The sequence below is a fragment of the Hylobates moloch genome, unplaced genomic scaffold (assembly GCF_009828535.3).
Source record: "Hylobates moloch isolate HMO894 unplaced genomic scaffold, HMol_V3 SCAFFOLD_1, whole genome shotgun sequence".
Lineage (NCBI taxonomy): Eukaryota > Metazoa > Chordata > Mammalia > Primates > Hylobatidae > Hylobates > Hylobates moloch.
The window spans coordinates 105,473,164-105,489,105 of NW_026652276.1; the positions used below are offsets into that span (position 1 = coordinate 105,473,164).

The following is a 15,942-nucleotide window of genomic DNA, read 5'->3' on the forward strand; positions in this document are numbered from 1 at the left end:
TAACTCCTGGCCTCAAGCAATCCTTCCATCTCAGCCTCCCAAAGTGCTGGGATTACGGGTGTGAGTTATTGTGCCCAACCAGGAGGCCTTCCTCCTTTTTTTTTTTTTTTTTTTTTTGAGGCAGAGTCTCGTTCTGTTGCCCAGGCTGGAGTGCAGTGGTGCTATCTCGGCTCACTGCAAGCTCCACCTCCTAGATTCACGCCATTCTCCTGCCTCTGCCTCCCGAGTAGCTGGGACTACAGGCGCCCGCCACCACGCCTGGCTAATTTTTTGTATTTTTAGTAGAGACGCGGTTTCACCGTGTTAACCAGGATGGTCTCAATCTCCTGACCTCGTGATCCGCCCACCTTGGCTTCCCAAAGTGCTGGGATTACAGGTGTGAGCCACCGTACCCATCCGGCCTTCCTCCTTTACTAGCTCCTTTCCTCCCCTTATATTAGGTTGGTACAAAAGTAATGGTGATTTTTGCCATTATGTATTGGCAAAAACCGCGATTCCTTTTGCACCAACCCAATTAACTGTGTTTTTGTTAACTCATGTAATAAAAAGTAAGCATCTCCTCCCATACCTCTGTCCCTTTCACCTGAACTGTAGTGTTTTGAAAGTTTATAACACAGCCTTCTGGCCACCTTTAAGGAACTTGTGTTCTTGCAACCTGTGGGTTGCTTGAGATATTATTAGGGTAACCTGGATATTGCCTTTTGCTTACGTAAAGCGCCATCTGTTGTTTACCCGTTGCCTCAGTTTCTCCATCCCTGTTCTGCTCATCTCGCCAGATGGAGGATTGTGCAGAGCACAGTTTTCCCTGAGAACTTTTTTTTTTGAGATGGAGTCTTAGTCTGACACCCAGGCTGGAGTGCAGTGGCACAATCTCAGCTCACTGCAACCTCTGCCTCCCGGGTTCAAGCAATTCTCCTGTCTCAGCCTCCCGATAGCTGGGATTACAGGTGCACGCTGCCACTCCCGGCTAATTTTTTGTAATTTTGTATTTTTAGTAGAGACGGGGTTTCACCATGTTGCCCAGGCTGGTCTCAAACTCCTGAGCTCAGACAGTCCACCCGCCTCAGCCTACCTAAGTGCTAGGATTACAGGCATGATCCACCACGCCTGGCCGATTTTATTCTTTTTTATGGCAGCTGTATGTGATATTTTAGATCCTGTGGGTGTTTTTTTGTTTGTTTGTTTGTTTGTTTCTTTGTTTGTTTTGAGACAGAGTCTCACTCCGTCACCCAGGCTGGAGTGTAGTGGCACGATCTTAGCTCACTGCAACTGAGTTGAGGTTCAAGCAATTTGTGCCTCAGCCTCCTGAGTAGGTGGGACTACAACCATGCGCTACCACACCTGGCTAATTTTTTGTGTTTTTAGTGGAGACGGGGTTTCACCATGTTGCCCTGGCTGGTCTCGAACTCCTGACCTCAGGTGATCCGCCCGCCTCGACCTCCCAAAGTGCTGGGATTACAGGCGTGAGCCACTGTACCTAGCTCCCGCTTTGTTTTGGTGGTTGTGGGGGATAGGATCTCACTCTGTTGCTCAGGCTAGAGTGCAGTGGCGTAATCATAGCTCACTGCCGCCTCAAACTCCCAGGCTGGAGCCATCCTCCCACCTCAGCCCCCCACGTAGCTGGGACTACGGGCATGTGCCACCACGCCCAGATCTTGTGTTTTTGATAGGTACAATACTGGGGAGAAATCCTACTTTGTTCAGTTGTGCCCTGCTATTGTTGGATATGTAGTTTTCCATTTTTTAACAATTGCAAACACTCCAAAAATAACTCTGAGTAGTTAAATCTTTGGAGCAATGGGTGTTTCCTTGGGTTTAGTTCTTAGCAGTAGAATGTTGGAGATAAAATATGCCAGATTTTGACACTATTGGTATGTATAGCCAAGTTGGTCTCCAGAAAGTTTATAACACAGCTGTTTCTGTGCCCCTTTTTAAGGAACTTGTGTTCTTGTAACTTGTGGGTTGCTAGAGATATCTTTGGGATAATCTTGGTGTTGCCTTTTGCTTGCTTAAAGTGCCGTCTGATGTTTAGCATCTTCACTGAGTTAGTCTCAGAGATCTAAGGTACTGTGCTGATAGATTTTCATCACATGTTCTCACGTGCTTGTGAAATTGCCTTTTGGCCGTGTTGTGTGTACCCTAAATCCCTGGACTTTTCAGAGAGGCAGCTTCCCAGCAGTGGTCATTTCTTTCTTCATCTTGGTCAATACCAGGACGCCCTAATTGGAGTTGGAATGAATTTAGGGGGAGGGGTCAAATAGTGTGGTTTCTTTTATCTCTTTTTCTTTTTTTTTTTTTTCCTAAACAGAACTTAATTTATTCATTAATTAAAACTAACATTTGCCACTGTGACGCTTACAGAAATTTTCTTGTAGTTACAAGAAAACCTTTGCAGAGGGAATACATTTATTTAGTCTTCATTAATTTTCTATTTGAAAACGCTTGTGAATGGTAGAAAGGAATTTAAGTTTGTAAAATGTTTGGAATCTTAATAGTTTTATTCAAACATTCTTTTATTATTATTATTATTATTATTATTATTATTATTATTATTATTATTATTATTTTGAGATGGAGTTTTGCTCTTGTTGCCCAGGCTGGAGTGCAATGGCACGAAGTCAGCTCACTGCAACCTCCGCCTCCTGGCTTCAAGCGATCCACCTGCCTCGGCCTCCCAAAGTGCTGGGATTACAGGCATGAGCCACCATGCCTGACCTCTTGATTTCTTTTTTAGATTGCTCTCTATTGGCACATAGAAATGCTACTGATTTCTGTAGGTTGATTTTGTGTCCTGCAACTTTACTGAAAATTGGTCTATCAGTTCTAGTTTTTTGATGGAGTATTTAGATTTTTCCAAATATAAGATCATACCGTCTGCAAACAAGTATAATTTATCTTACTCCTTTCCAGTTTGGATGCCCTTTATTTCTTGTCTGATTGTTCTAGCTAGGACTTCTAGTACTCTGTTGAATTACAGTGGTGAAAGTGGGCATCCTTGTCGTGTTCCAGATCTTAGAGGAAACGCTTTCAGTTTTTCCCTATTCAGTGTGATACTAGTTGTGGGCCTGTTGTATATGGCTTTCATTGTGTGTAGTATGATCCTTCTAAGCCCAGTTTTTTTTGAGGGTTTGTATCATGAAGAGATATTTAATTTTATCAAATGCTTTTTCAGTATCAGTTGAATGGATCATATGGCTTTTGTCCTTTATTCTGCTGATATGATGTATTGCTTTGATTTATCTGCATATGTTGAAGCATCCTTGCTTCTAAGGGATAAATCCCACTTGGTCATGATGAATGATCTTTTTAATGTTTTGTTGAATTTGGTTTGCCAGTGTGTTTTGGAGGAGATTTAACAACAATCCTCATCAGGGATATCTGCCTGTAGTTTTCCTTTTTTTTTTTTTTTTTGATGTATCTTTGGTTTTGGTATCAGGGTGATACTGGCCTCCTAGCATGAGTTTGGAGGTACTCCCTCTTTCTCTGCTTTTTGAGATAGTTTACGTAGGATTGGTATTAGTTCTTCTTCTTTTAGTGTTTGGTAGAATTCAGCAGTGAAACCATCAGGTCTTGGTAGGTTGTGTGTGTATAGGAATTCATCCATTTCTTCTGGGTTTTCCAGCCGGTATGCAGTTGCTCGTGGTAGCCTGTAATGATCCTTTGAAGTCCTGTGATGTTGGTTTAATGTCTCCTTTTTCATGTCTGATACTATTTCTTTGAATCTTGTCTCTCTTTTTTTCTGAGTTCGTCTGGTTCAAAACACCAGCTCTTTGTTTCATTGATCTTTTATATTTTTTTGTTTCAAATTTATTTCCGCTCTGATCTTTATTTCTTCTACTAATTTTGTGTTTGGTTTGCTCTTGTTTTTCTAATTCTTTAAGATGCATTGTATGTTGCTTTTTTGATGTTTTTCTACTTTTTTATGTAGGTGCTTATAGCTATAAACTTTCCTCTTAGTATTGCTTTCACTGGATCCCATAAGTTTTGGTATGTTGTGTTTTCATTTTTGTTTGTTTCAAGACACTTTTTAATTTCCTTCTTAATTTCCTTATTGACCCACTGGCCATCCAGGAGCATATTATTTAATTTCCATGTGTTTGTATAGTTTCCAGAATTCCTCTTGTAATTGATTTCTAGTTTTATTCCATTGTGGTCAGAGAAGATACTTGATATAATTTCGTATTTTTAAAAATGTTTTAAGACTTGTTCTGTGGCCTAACATGTGGTCTATTTTTGGGAATGATCCATGTGATCTGTTAGGTCCATTTGGTCTGTAGTGCAGATTAAGTCATTTCTTTGTTGGTTTTCTGTCTGGATGATCTGTCCAATGCTGAAAGTAGAGTGTTGAAGTCTCCAGCTATGATTGTATTGGGGTCTGTCTTTCCCTTTAGTTCTAATATTTGCTCTGTGTATCTCGGTGCTCCAGTGTTGGGTACATATATATTTATAATTGTTACATCATCTTGCTGAATTGACCGTTTGACCTTCTTTGTCTCTTTTTATAGTTCTTGTCTTGAAATCTGTCTAGTCTGATTAAGATCTATCAGCCTCCCAAAATGCTGAGATTACAGGTGTGAGCCACCGCACCCGGCTATTTCTTTATTTCCATTTACTCTGTGTCTTTATAGGTAAGGTGTGTTTCTTGTAGGCAACACATCGTTGTGTCTGGCTTTTTTATTCATTCAGCCACTGTGTCTTTTGATTGGAGAGTTTAGTCCATTTACATTCACTGTTGTTACTGATAAGTAAGGATTTACTCCTGCCATTTTGTTGTTTTTTGGTTGTTTTATGGCCTTTTCTTCTTTCTTTCCTTCCTTCCTGTCTTCATTTTAGTGAAGGTGATTTTTCTCTGGTGGTATGTTTTAATTTCTTTTTATTTTTTATGTATCTGTCATATGTTGGGCTTTCTTTATAGGACAATGAAAACATTTGAAAATTGATTGTGAAGATTGTTGTTCAATTCGGTGAATATACCAAAAATCATTGAATTGTATACTTTAAATGGGTGAATTGTATGGTATGTGAATTATTTCTTAATACCATTAAAAATATCAAGAACCTTTCTTTTTCTTTTCTTTTGAGATAGAGTCTCGCTGTGTCGTCGAAGCTGAAGTGCAGTGGTGTGATCTTGACTCGCTGCACCTCCGCCCTCTGGGTTCAACTGATTCTCCTGCCTCAGCCTCCCAACTAACTGGGACTACAGGCACACGCCACCATGCCCAGCTACTTTTTGTATTTTTAGTAGAGACGGGGTTTCACCATATTGGCCAGGCTGGTTTTGAACTCCTGACCTCTTGATCCACCTGCCCCAGCCTCGCAAAGTGCTGGGATTACAGGCGTGAGCCACTGTGCCTGGCTTTTCAAGAACCTTTCATATGGCAAAAGATACCATAAACCATATTAAAGAAAACCCAAACTTGGATGAATTATATGTAACATATAAAATTGTTAAAGGCTTAGTACCCAAAACACAAAAGGAATTTCTAAACATCAATAAGAAATAGACTAACACCCTATTAGTAAATTACCAGAGGATTCAGGCAGTTCACTTAAGATTGGGCCTAAATGGCTGATTAAAAAAGCGGAAAGATGCTCTGTTTCAGGGAGATATAATTTAAAATAATAGAGATATCATTTCACATCTGTCTTTTTGGACCAAATTAATATGCCTTAGGAAATCAAGTGTTGGCACAAATCTCATGGAATGGAGCAGGCTCCTTCATTGCTGGGGAAGTGTAAACTGGTTGATCTCCTTGGAGAGTGATCTGACAATATCAGGTTGAAGACAGGCCCTACTCTGTGACTTTGCTGTACTACAGCCACTCTTGTACCTGTTGCAATGCCCTTGGTGGGTGAAACAGTAACAGGAACCCAGCTAGGCCCCTCAGACTGGGATAACTCAACCACAGAACAATTACATATATACATCAGTGAAATTCAGCAAACTAGATCAACAGAGATCAACAGAGATGTCAGAAAAACAATGTTGAGTGAAAGTGGCATGGAAAATGTGTTGCTGTTGATTTTTTTTAGGGGCTGTTGATGCATCTTTTTGTCTCTAAAATTTAAACGCTGATACAGACTTTAAAAAATTGCTTTTTGCTAATGTTGTCGCAGTCTGCTCATATTTATAAGTGCTCATTGTGTGCCAGCTACTGTTCTAGGGGCCAGGGGCCAGGGCTGTAGCCGTGAACAAGACAGGCAAAATCTCCGCTCTCACTGGGCTCATAAATGAAGGATGACAGATAGTAAACAAGTAGGAAAATAATTATGCTCTTGGTTGACGCTAAACAATATGAAGGAAATAAAGCAGGGGCTGAGGGTGACCGGGGAAGGCGTGCAAAATCTCTGCTCTCATTGGGCTCATAAATGAGGGATGACAAACAGTCAACAAGTAGGAAAATAATTGTGCTGTTGGTTGATGCTAAACAATATGAAGGAAATAAAGCAGGGGCTGAGGGTGACAAGGGAAGGCGTGCTCTGAGGAGCTGGCTATTAAACAGAGACTTGCTTTTTTTTTTTTAATTGAGACAGTCTCATTCTGTCCCTCAGGCTGGAGTGCAGTGGCGTGATCTTGGCTCACTGCAACCTCTGCCTCCCAGGTTCAAGCAATTCTCTTGCCTCAGCCTCCCAAGTAGCTGGGATTACAGATGTGCACCACTATACCTGGCTAATTTTTGTATTTGTAGTAGAGGCGGGGTTTTGCCATGTTGGCCAGGCTGGTCTCGAACTCCTGACCTCAAGTGATCCACCCACCTCGGCCTCCCAAAGTGCTGGGATTACAAGCATGAGCTGCTGCGCCCAGCCATAGACGTGCATTTTAAGAAGAGCAAACGTGGAAATGTTTGGGGAAAGCATCCAGGCAGATACAAAATTCTTCAGCTACATCATGGTCAAAAATGGCAAGAAGCATTAAATACTTACGAATAAACTTAATAAAAGAAGTGCAAACGTTAACACTGAAAACAGAAAACATTGTTCAAATAAGGAACCTAAATAGACGGAAAGGCCTGCAAGGGTCTCAGACTAGCAGACAACATTGTTAAGAGAGCAGCATTCCCCAAATCGATCCACAGATTCAGTGCAGTCCCTGTCAGTCCCAACTGATTTCCTTGCAGACATTGATAAGACGATCCTGAAGAATAGCAAGTCCAGTGTGGCCAAAGCCCAGGAGGGAGGAGGGGAAGTGGATGGCGATGCAGTCAGGGAGATTGGCAGGGCTTCTGAGTCCTGAAAACCCTGTGGGCCATGACAGAGCTATTGCTGACCTCTCCTAGGTCTGGTAGAAGCCTTAGGAGCTTTTAAGCAGGGCTGGGATAGCTATGAGCGATATGACAATGAGCAGGACAGAATATCGAATAAATAGAATTCAGCTTTTCAGTGGCAGGAAATGAGAGCATCCTCACTTTCTTTCTGTACATGTTGTTGTGTATTTGTGTCACATTACTGACTACCTAAACCTTAAGTGATACGGAAGTAACAGTATTTATTGTAGAATATTTAGAAGATTGAGGCTGGGTACGGTGACTCACACTTGTAATCCCAGAACTTTGGGAGGCTGAGGCAGGAGGATTGCTTGAGGCTAGGAGATCAAGACCAGCCTGGGCAACATAACGAGACCCCATCTCTTAAAAAGTAATAAATTAGCTGGGCACAGTGGCTCACACCTGTAATCCCAGCACTTTGGGAGGCCGAGGCGGGCAGATTACGAGGTCAGGAGTTCGAGACTAGCCTGGCCAATATGGTGAAACCCTATCTCTACTAAAAATACAAAAATTAGCTGGGTGTGGCGGCACATGCCTGTAGTCCGAGCTACTTGGGAGGCTGAGGTGGAGAATCACTTGAACCCAGGAGGCAGAGGTTGCAGTGAGCCAAGACTACACCATTGCTCCAGCCTGGGTCACAGAGTGAGACTCCATCTCAAAAAAAAAAAAAAAAAAAAATTAGCCGGGCATAGTGGTATACACCTTTAGTCCTGGCTACTCAGGAGGCTGAGGTAGGAGGATAGCTTAAGCCTAGGAGTTCAAGGCTGCACTGAGCTATGATCGCACCACTGCACTCCAGCCTGGGTGACAGAGCGAGAGACCCTGTTTCTTAAAATACACATGCACACACAATATTTAGAAGATTCAAACTGAAAGAGAATATGTATTCAGGATCCTGCCACTTTGAGGTAATGGCAGTTAACATTTAGTGTTTTTTCCTTCTAGTCTTTTGAATGAAGTTATGATCCGACATTTCTCAAATTCAGTAATGAGTGCCCATCCCACCCAGCTCACCCCCCAACACCTCAAAAGGAAACAAAAGAATCATAGCTTTCTTGTTGGCAAGTCAGTCCTTGAGGCTTCTGATTCATTTCTTTCAGGTGGAGCTGATCAGAATAATGTTCAGCATCAACCCCCTGGAGAACCTGAAGGTGTACATCAGCAGTCGGCCTCCCCTGGTGGTCTTCATGATCAGCGTGAGCGCTATGGCCATAGCTTTCCTGACCCTGGGCTACTTCTTCAAAATCAAGGAGATTAAATCCCCAGAAATGGCAGAGGTACAGTATGCTCTGACTTCTCCCGGGCTGGCTGGTCCTTGTGGAGGACAGGCTACAGGCAACACCCTGTAGCTTGCCATATAGCTTTCTTGGGTTTTGGCCTTTCTCTCCTAGTGATAAAAATCAGTATTTATTCAGAATTTTCTGTTTTCCATCTCCCCAGGACTCACTTTGTTAGGAAATACCTAGATGGATATTGTTTGATTTAAATATGCTACCAGTTTCAGTTAGACTATTTCAGCAGTGAAACATGCACTTTGGAGAGTACATTTGTAAAATGGTGTGTGTCAAAAAGCTGGAGACCTCACCTCTTTAATATTCCATCTCAAATGGGTTCATTGCTGTTTTAGAAAACTGAACATTTGGTATTTTAAAACCACATATCATCATGGAGTTTTATCAGCTGTGCTAATGGTTTTTTCATGAGATAAGAAGGAATCCTAAAGAAATTCAAAAGCAGGACCTAATTTCCAAATATATTTGTTTTTTGTTTTTTGAGACGGAGTCTCGCTGTGTCACCTAGTCTGGAGTGCAGTGGCACAATCTCAGCTCACCACAACTTCCACCTCCCGAGCTCAAGCGATTCTCCTGCCTCAGCCTCCTGAATAGCTGGGATTACAGGTGCCTGCCACCACGTCTGGCTAATTTTTGTCTTTTTAGTAGAGACAGGGTTTTGCCATGTTGGGCAGGCTGGTCTTGAACTCCTGACCTCAGGTGATCCACCCATCTCGGCCTCCCCAAGTGCTGGGATTACCAGCATGAGCCACCGCACCCAGCCTAATTCCTGTCTTTTAGTAGATTCCTTGGGTGGCTTCTCTTATTCTTTTTCCTTCTTCTTGGGTTTGTTGGTGGGTGGAGGTGGGGGTGGGGGTGGGGCTGGGAGTGCGTGGTTGCCGCATTGAGTGTGCCTTGCAATGGAGAGGTGAGTTCTGTTCCATGTAATTGAGATCGTAGCTTTCTCTTGTGCTCTAGGGCATTCTAGATCTTAAGTGATCTTGGCAAAAGGAACCGCCTACACATGTGAACTCTTTCTAGTGCAGTTCAAGTAACGAGTTTTAGCTATTTCTACCATGTAACTCTTTCAAAGAGTTTATTACTAAGACACATACTGGCTGGCTTAATTCTGTCTCTTTTCTGACCCTCCCTGAATCTTTAAACGTTGTGAAAACAGGCTGCCTCCACATCAGGGCTGTAAATGAATATTCTGCTCAAAACTAAAGCTCCACAGCCTCCTGCCATTTCTTTCCCACAGAGCTTGAGTCCATGTTGAGCACTTGGCCAAGGCCAGTGGTTGCAATGAAGCCTGGATAATTAGCCCTTAATAATCCAAATCAGGTCTGGCATTGGCTTTAGCCGGCTGTTCAACGTGGACTCCAGCTTTGTAGGAACGCACTGTTGAGATGCTGTGGAACTTTGGTTATGATTAGTTTCGTGATTTTTATTTTCAAATGAGGAACCTAGGTTGTAGGAAAGGCAGTGGTGTATGGGAAACATTTGGGGCTGTGAATCAGAACTTAATGCTGATTCTACCTTGAACTAGAATTGGAGAGTCCCTAATTTGCCCTGGGCCTCAGTTTCTTCATGTCTAGGACTATGAAGGACTGAGACTAGAATGTTCATTTTCAACCCTAATGTACTAGAATGGTCAGTTGAGTTTGTAGGTGTTAGGGAAAATGTAATTTGATAGATCCAGTTGCAGTCTTACTAAATGTCACATACAGTTAAACTGATGCCGTAAGGGTAGACTTACTGGGCTGGGTAGGGGTTGCTCAGATGACTTTTTTTTGTTTGTTTTTTGAGATAGAGTGTCACTCTGACACCCAGGCTGAGGCTGGACTTCAGTGGCGCGATCTTGGCTCACTTCAGCCTCTGCCCCGCTTCAAACAATTTTCGTGCTTCAGCCTTCCAAGTAGCTGGGATTACAGGCATGCGTCACCATGTCCAGCTAATTTTTTTATTTTTAGTAGAGACATGGTTTCACCATGTTGCCCATGCTGGTCTCGAACTCCTGGCCTCAAGTGATCACCCTGCTTGGCCTCCCAAAGTGCTGGGATTACAGGCGTGAGCTACCATACCTGGCCTCAGATGGCCTTTTTTTTTTTTTTTTTTTTTTTCTTGAGACAGTCTCACTCTGTCACCCAGGGTGGAGTGCAGTGGCACGATCTCCTCTCACTGCAACCTCCACCTCCCAGGTTCAAGCGATTCTCCTGCCTCAGCCTCCCAAGTAAGTGGGATTACAGGCACACACCACCACACCCGGCTAATAATTGTATTTTTAGTAGAGACGTGGTTTCACCATGTTGCTCAGGCTGGTCTCGAACTCCTGACCTCAAATGATCCACCTGCCTTGGCTTCCCAAAGTGCTGGGATTAGAGGTGTGAGCCACCATACCTGGCCCCTTCCTTTTTGAATTCGTTGCTGCTCTAAGGTGTCATCAAAAGTCCATAAGAAGGGGGGCAATATCCCAAATGAGTATTAGTATTCACTGCTGTTTTGTGTTCTAGAGAAAGAGAGCAAGGTGTATGGAATTGACCTTTTGGGACATTATTTTAAGGTGACTTTATTTAAAGAAAAGAATTGTAGTTGCAAAATGAGTTTAGATTAATGCTTTTATTCAAGCTTTTTTTTCAAGTTTGGTTCTGAGGCTAGATCATTTTCTCTAAGTGTAATAGGCTAGATTTTTTTAAAAGAAGATTTTCTTGAATAAATTGATTTGATTTCACAGTTTATTGAGTGTCTTGTGCCAGTGAAGAGTTCATATTTTAGGTTGTGAATATAAAAGTGATTAGAAGGCCGAGCACGGTGGCTCAAGCCTGTAATCCTAGCACTTTGGGAGGCCTAGGCAGGTGGATCACGAGGTCAGGAGATCGAGACCATCCTGGCTAACACGGTGAAACCCCGTCTCTACTGAATATACAAAAAATTAGCCGGGCGCTGTGGCGGGCGCCTGTAGTCCCAGCTACTTGGGAGGCTGAGGCAGGAGAATGGCGTGAACCCAGGGGGCGGAGCTTGCAGTGAGCGGAGATCCCGCCATTGCACTCGAGCCTAGGGGACAGAGCGAGATTGTCTCAAAAAAAAAAAAAGTGATTAGGAAAGCCACATCATGCTGCCTGTGAAGAGGGTGGTGGCCATTGTCATGATCTTAAATGATCAGCTCTGAATTGTAGTTTGCTGATGTGCTGCGGTGCCACACCAGGGTCTTAACCTGTATTCCCGCAGTGGGAAACAGGCGCTGCTCACACCCATTTCTCTTTCCTTCACTTTCCCAAAGGATTGGAATACTTTTCTGCTACGGTTCAATGATTTGGACTTGTGTGTATCAGAGAATGAAACGCTAAAGCATCTCACAAACGACACCACAACTCCGGAAAGTACAATGACCAGTGGGCAGGCCCGAGCTTCCACCCAGTCCCCTCAGGCCCTGGAGGACTCAGGCCCGGTGAATATCTCAGTCGCAATCACCCTAACCCTGGACCCACTGAAACCCTTCGGAGGGTATTCCCGCAACGTCACCCATCTGTACTCAACCATCTTAGGACATCAGATTGGACTTTCAGGTATGCAGTAGCCACTCTCCATTCAGGCTCCTCAGGCAACCACGGTTACAAAAAGAGGATGCATCGTGTATGTTTTTACTGACTATATTGTACTAGATTGTAGTCTTGCTTGTGTGTCTTTTTTTTGTTGAGTTTGAACTACATGAACCGTTTCTGCTTCATCATTACATGGTAAAGTACCTGGCTAGAAGTAGTTTCTCAAAAGCCTGTAGGAATGAGAAACTGTGAAAAAACTGTAAGGCCTGTCTAATATTTACAAACATGTAATTTTTATTCAGGCTTGTCCTGTTGGAGTTTTCATTACTTACTACACATCTTCTATTGCTATTAGTTTACAGATTTTTTAATGGCCATTGTTAGTCTGGCACTGTGCTAAGCTGCTGGGAAGAACTAGAAAATGACTAAGATGGCTGGGTGCAGTAGCTCATGCCTGTAATCCCAGCACTTTGGGAGGCCGAGGTGGGTGGATTGCCTGAGCTCAGAAGTTTGAGACCAGCATGGGCAACATGGTGAAGCCCCATCACTACTAAAATACAAAAAATTGGCCAGGTGCGGTGGCTCACGCCTATAATCTGAGCACTTTGGGAGGCCAAGGTGGGCAGATCACAAGGTCAGGAGTTTGAGACCAGCCTGGCAAATATGGCAAAACCCCGTCTCTACTAAAAATACAAAAATTAGCCAGGCGTGGTGGCAGGCACCTGTAGTCCCAGCTACTCGGGAGGCTGAGGCAGGAGAATAGCTTGAACCCAGGAAGCGGAGGTTGCATTGAGCTGAGAATCATGCCACTACACTCCAGCCTGGGCAACAGAGGGAGACTCTCTCTCCAAAAAAAAAATCAGCCGGGCATGCAGGCATGGTGATGCGCACTTGTAGTCCCAGCTACTCAGGAGGCTGAGGCAGGAGAATTGTTTGAACCCGAGACATGGAGGTTGCGGTGAGCCAAGATCGCACCACTGCACTCCAGCCTGGGCGACAGAGCAAGACTCCATCTCAAAGTAAAGAAAAGAAAATGCCTAAGATGGACCCGTGCTCAGTGGCTCACGCCTGTAATCCCAGCACTTTGGGAGGCCGAGGTGGGTGGATCACTTGAGGTCAGGAGTTCAAGACCAGTCTGGCCAACATGGTGAAACCCCATCTCTACTAAAAATACAAAAAAATTAGCCGGGCGTGGTGGCAGACGCCTGTGATCCCAGCCACTCCGGAGGCTGAGGTGGGAGAATCACTTGAACCCTGGAGGCGGAAGCTGCAGTGAGCCAAGATCATGCCACTGCACTCCAGTCTAGGCAACAGAGCGAGACTTCACCTCAAAAAAAAAAAAAAAAAGGCCTAACATTTGGTCTCTTCCTTTTGGAATTTTGGGGTTATGGAAGAGACAAAGATAAACGTGAGTTAATGTTTATCAAGCACTTATAATAGTTCCTGCCACAAAGGAAATGCTATGTAAGTGCTTGATAACGGATATGAAAAATACATACTTATAAAATGTGGAGCACTGCCCTTTGACCAGTACTAAACCCATGACAGACTGTAAGTGATGCAGGAGAAGGGCTAGAAGGCAGTGGAAGCTGGAATAATCAGGAAAGGCTTCATACGGGACACCTGGGCCTTGGAAGAATAACCTTTTGTTCTTTGGTTACCAAAAGGCTTTTTAAAAAGTTCTTAGGCTGAATGCAGTGGCTCATGCCTGTAATCCCAGCACATTGAGAGGCTGAGGCAGGAGGATTGCATGAGCTCAGGTGTTGAAGCCCAGCCTGGGCACGTAGCAAACACTTGTCTTTATGAAAAATTAAAAAAATTAACCAGGTGTTGTGGCGTGCACCTGTAGTCCCAGCTACTTGTGAGGCTGAGGTGGGAGGATTGCTTGAACCTGGGAGGTCGAGGCTACAGTGAGCTAAGATTGTACCACTGTACTCCAGCCTGGGCAATAGAGTGAGACCCTGTCTCAAAAAAAAAAGAAATAAGAAACAAAAAGTCCTTGAAGGAATTTAAGTGCCCACCAGCCTCCTATTGGCTGTTAGAGGTGAGAATATTCCCATAATAATCAAGGTATGGGTGACTTCTGGGTTTTCCATGTAGCAAGTGGACCTGTTGCTTATGGCATGGCATAAGGATACCTTCAGGACTTTTTTTTTTTTTTTTTTAGTTGTTATTTTGAGTTGGAGTCTCACTCTGTCGCTCAGGTTGGAGTGCAGTGGCACAATCTTGGCTCACTGCAACCTCTGTCTCCCGGGCTCAAGCGACTCTTCTGCCTCAGACTCCCGAGTAGCTGGGATTATAGGCTCGTGCCACCATGCCCAGCTAATTTTGTATTTTTAATGGAGACAGGATTTTACCATGTTGGCCAGGCTGGTCTTGAACTTCTGACTTCAAATGATCTGCCCGCCTCAGCCTCCCAAAGTGCTGGGATTACAGGCATGAGCCACCACGCTTGGCTATTTTTTTATTTTGATTTTTAAAATTTATTTTTTGAGACAGGGTCTTGATCTGTCGCCAGGCTAGAGTGCAGTGGTGTGATAACAGCTCACTGCAGCCTCAAACTCCTGGGCTCAAGTGATCCTCGCTAGTACCTGGGACCACAGGTGTGCACCAGTACAGCTGGCTGATTTTTAAAACTTTTTTGTAGACACAGAGTCTTGCTGTCGTGTTCAGGCTGGTCGTGAATTCCTGGCCTCAAGCAATCCTCCTGCCTCAGCCTTCTAAAGTCAAAGTGCTGGGACTACAGATGTGAACCACTGTGCCTGGCAATACATTGGTTTTAGTTTAAGCTTCATCACCTGCCTTTCTTAACTCTGAAACCCTCTGACCTCTGTTTGTTCATATGTAAAAGGGGAACAGCTACACTTCTTTGGTCATGTTCATGGGAGCGTAGTAAATTTTAAGTGAAATGATACATATAAAAGATGTCTGAAAATGGCTAGACGGCTCTGCAGAAATGCTGGGGATAATTCACCCAGCCCGAGCTTTTCACCTCTGATCTGCCCGAGGTCTGGCTTGGCATCTCCAGGCCACGACTGGAAAGTGGCCACTTCCTTCACTGCTTCGTGGCTGAGTTGAGTAGGACTCATGGTCAGGGTCAGGACTGCTCTTGTTCCTCAGATCCCACAAAGGCAGGTGCCTGGGCTGATAGATGATTCCTGTGTGGGTTTGATTTCAGGATTTATTTGTATACCAGAGAATAACAAATATGTGGTTCTTGACTTTATAAAAAAATGATTTCTCTTTCATAGGCAGGGAAGCCCACGAGGAGATAAACATCACCTTCACTCTGCCTACAGCGTGGAGCTCAGACGACTGCGCCCTCCATGGTCACTGTGAGCAGGTGGTATTCACAGCCTGCATGACCCTCACGGCCAGCCCTGGGGTGTTCCCCGTCACTGTGTAAGTGTACCCGGCACCCAATGAACGTGCGTAACAAGCTCCACTTGCCGTGAGTACGGCTGGGCTGCTTCGGCCGTAAATTCTCAGGATGGCTCACTTCACATTTCTTTATAGAATTATCTCTACTCAGACCTATCTAAAGGATTATTTAATTTGTCTAAAGGATTATTTAATTTGGAATTCTAAAGATAGAACTTCTGCATATAAAATCAGAAAGTTAGTGCCCCCTCGAGGCAGTAAAAGCACCTGGCTGTTGTTGGACATTCATAGGCTGTCTTTCCTGCAGGAGTAGAAGCAGCAAGTCACAGAAAAGAGGCTCACTGTGGCCAGGTGCAGTGGCTCAGGCCTGCGATCCCAGCACTGTGGGAGGCTGAGGTGGGAGGATCACTTGAGCCCCGGAGTTCAAGACCAGCCTGGACAACATATACGGAGACCCTGTCTCTATTTTAAAAAAAAAAAAAAAAA

The 15,942-nt window shown here is 44.0% G+C and overlaps 1 protein-coding gene across 5 annotated transcripts in view; it reads left to right on the top strand.

The window, feature by feature from the left end:
• TMEM248 (transmembrane protein 248) overlaps window positions 1–15,942 on the top strand; it is a 33,333-nt gene that overhangs the window by 10,790 nt on the left and 6,601 nt on the right. For all 5 annotated transcript variants that reach the window (XM_032757435.2, XM_058444356.1, XM_058444359.1 and 2 more), the window contains 3 exons: window positions 8,366–8,542; window positions 11,814–12,099; window positions 15,327–15,477. In XM_032757435.2, coding sequence (XP_032613326.1) covers window positions 8,384–8,542; window positions 11,814–12,099; window positions 15,327–15,477 — 596 coding nt within the window. In that variant the 5' untranslated portion in view covers window positions 8,366–8,383. The remainder of the gene's footprint in view (window positions 1–8,365; window positions 8,543–11,813; window positions 12,100–15,326; window positions 15,478–15,942) is intronic.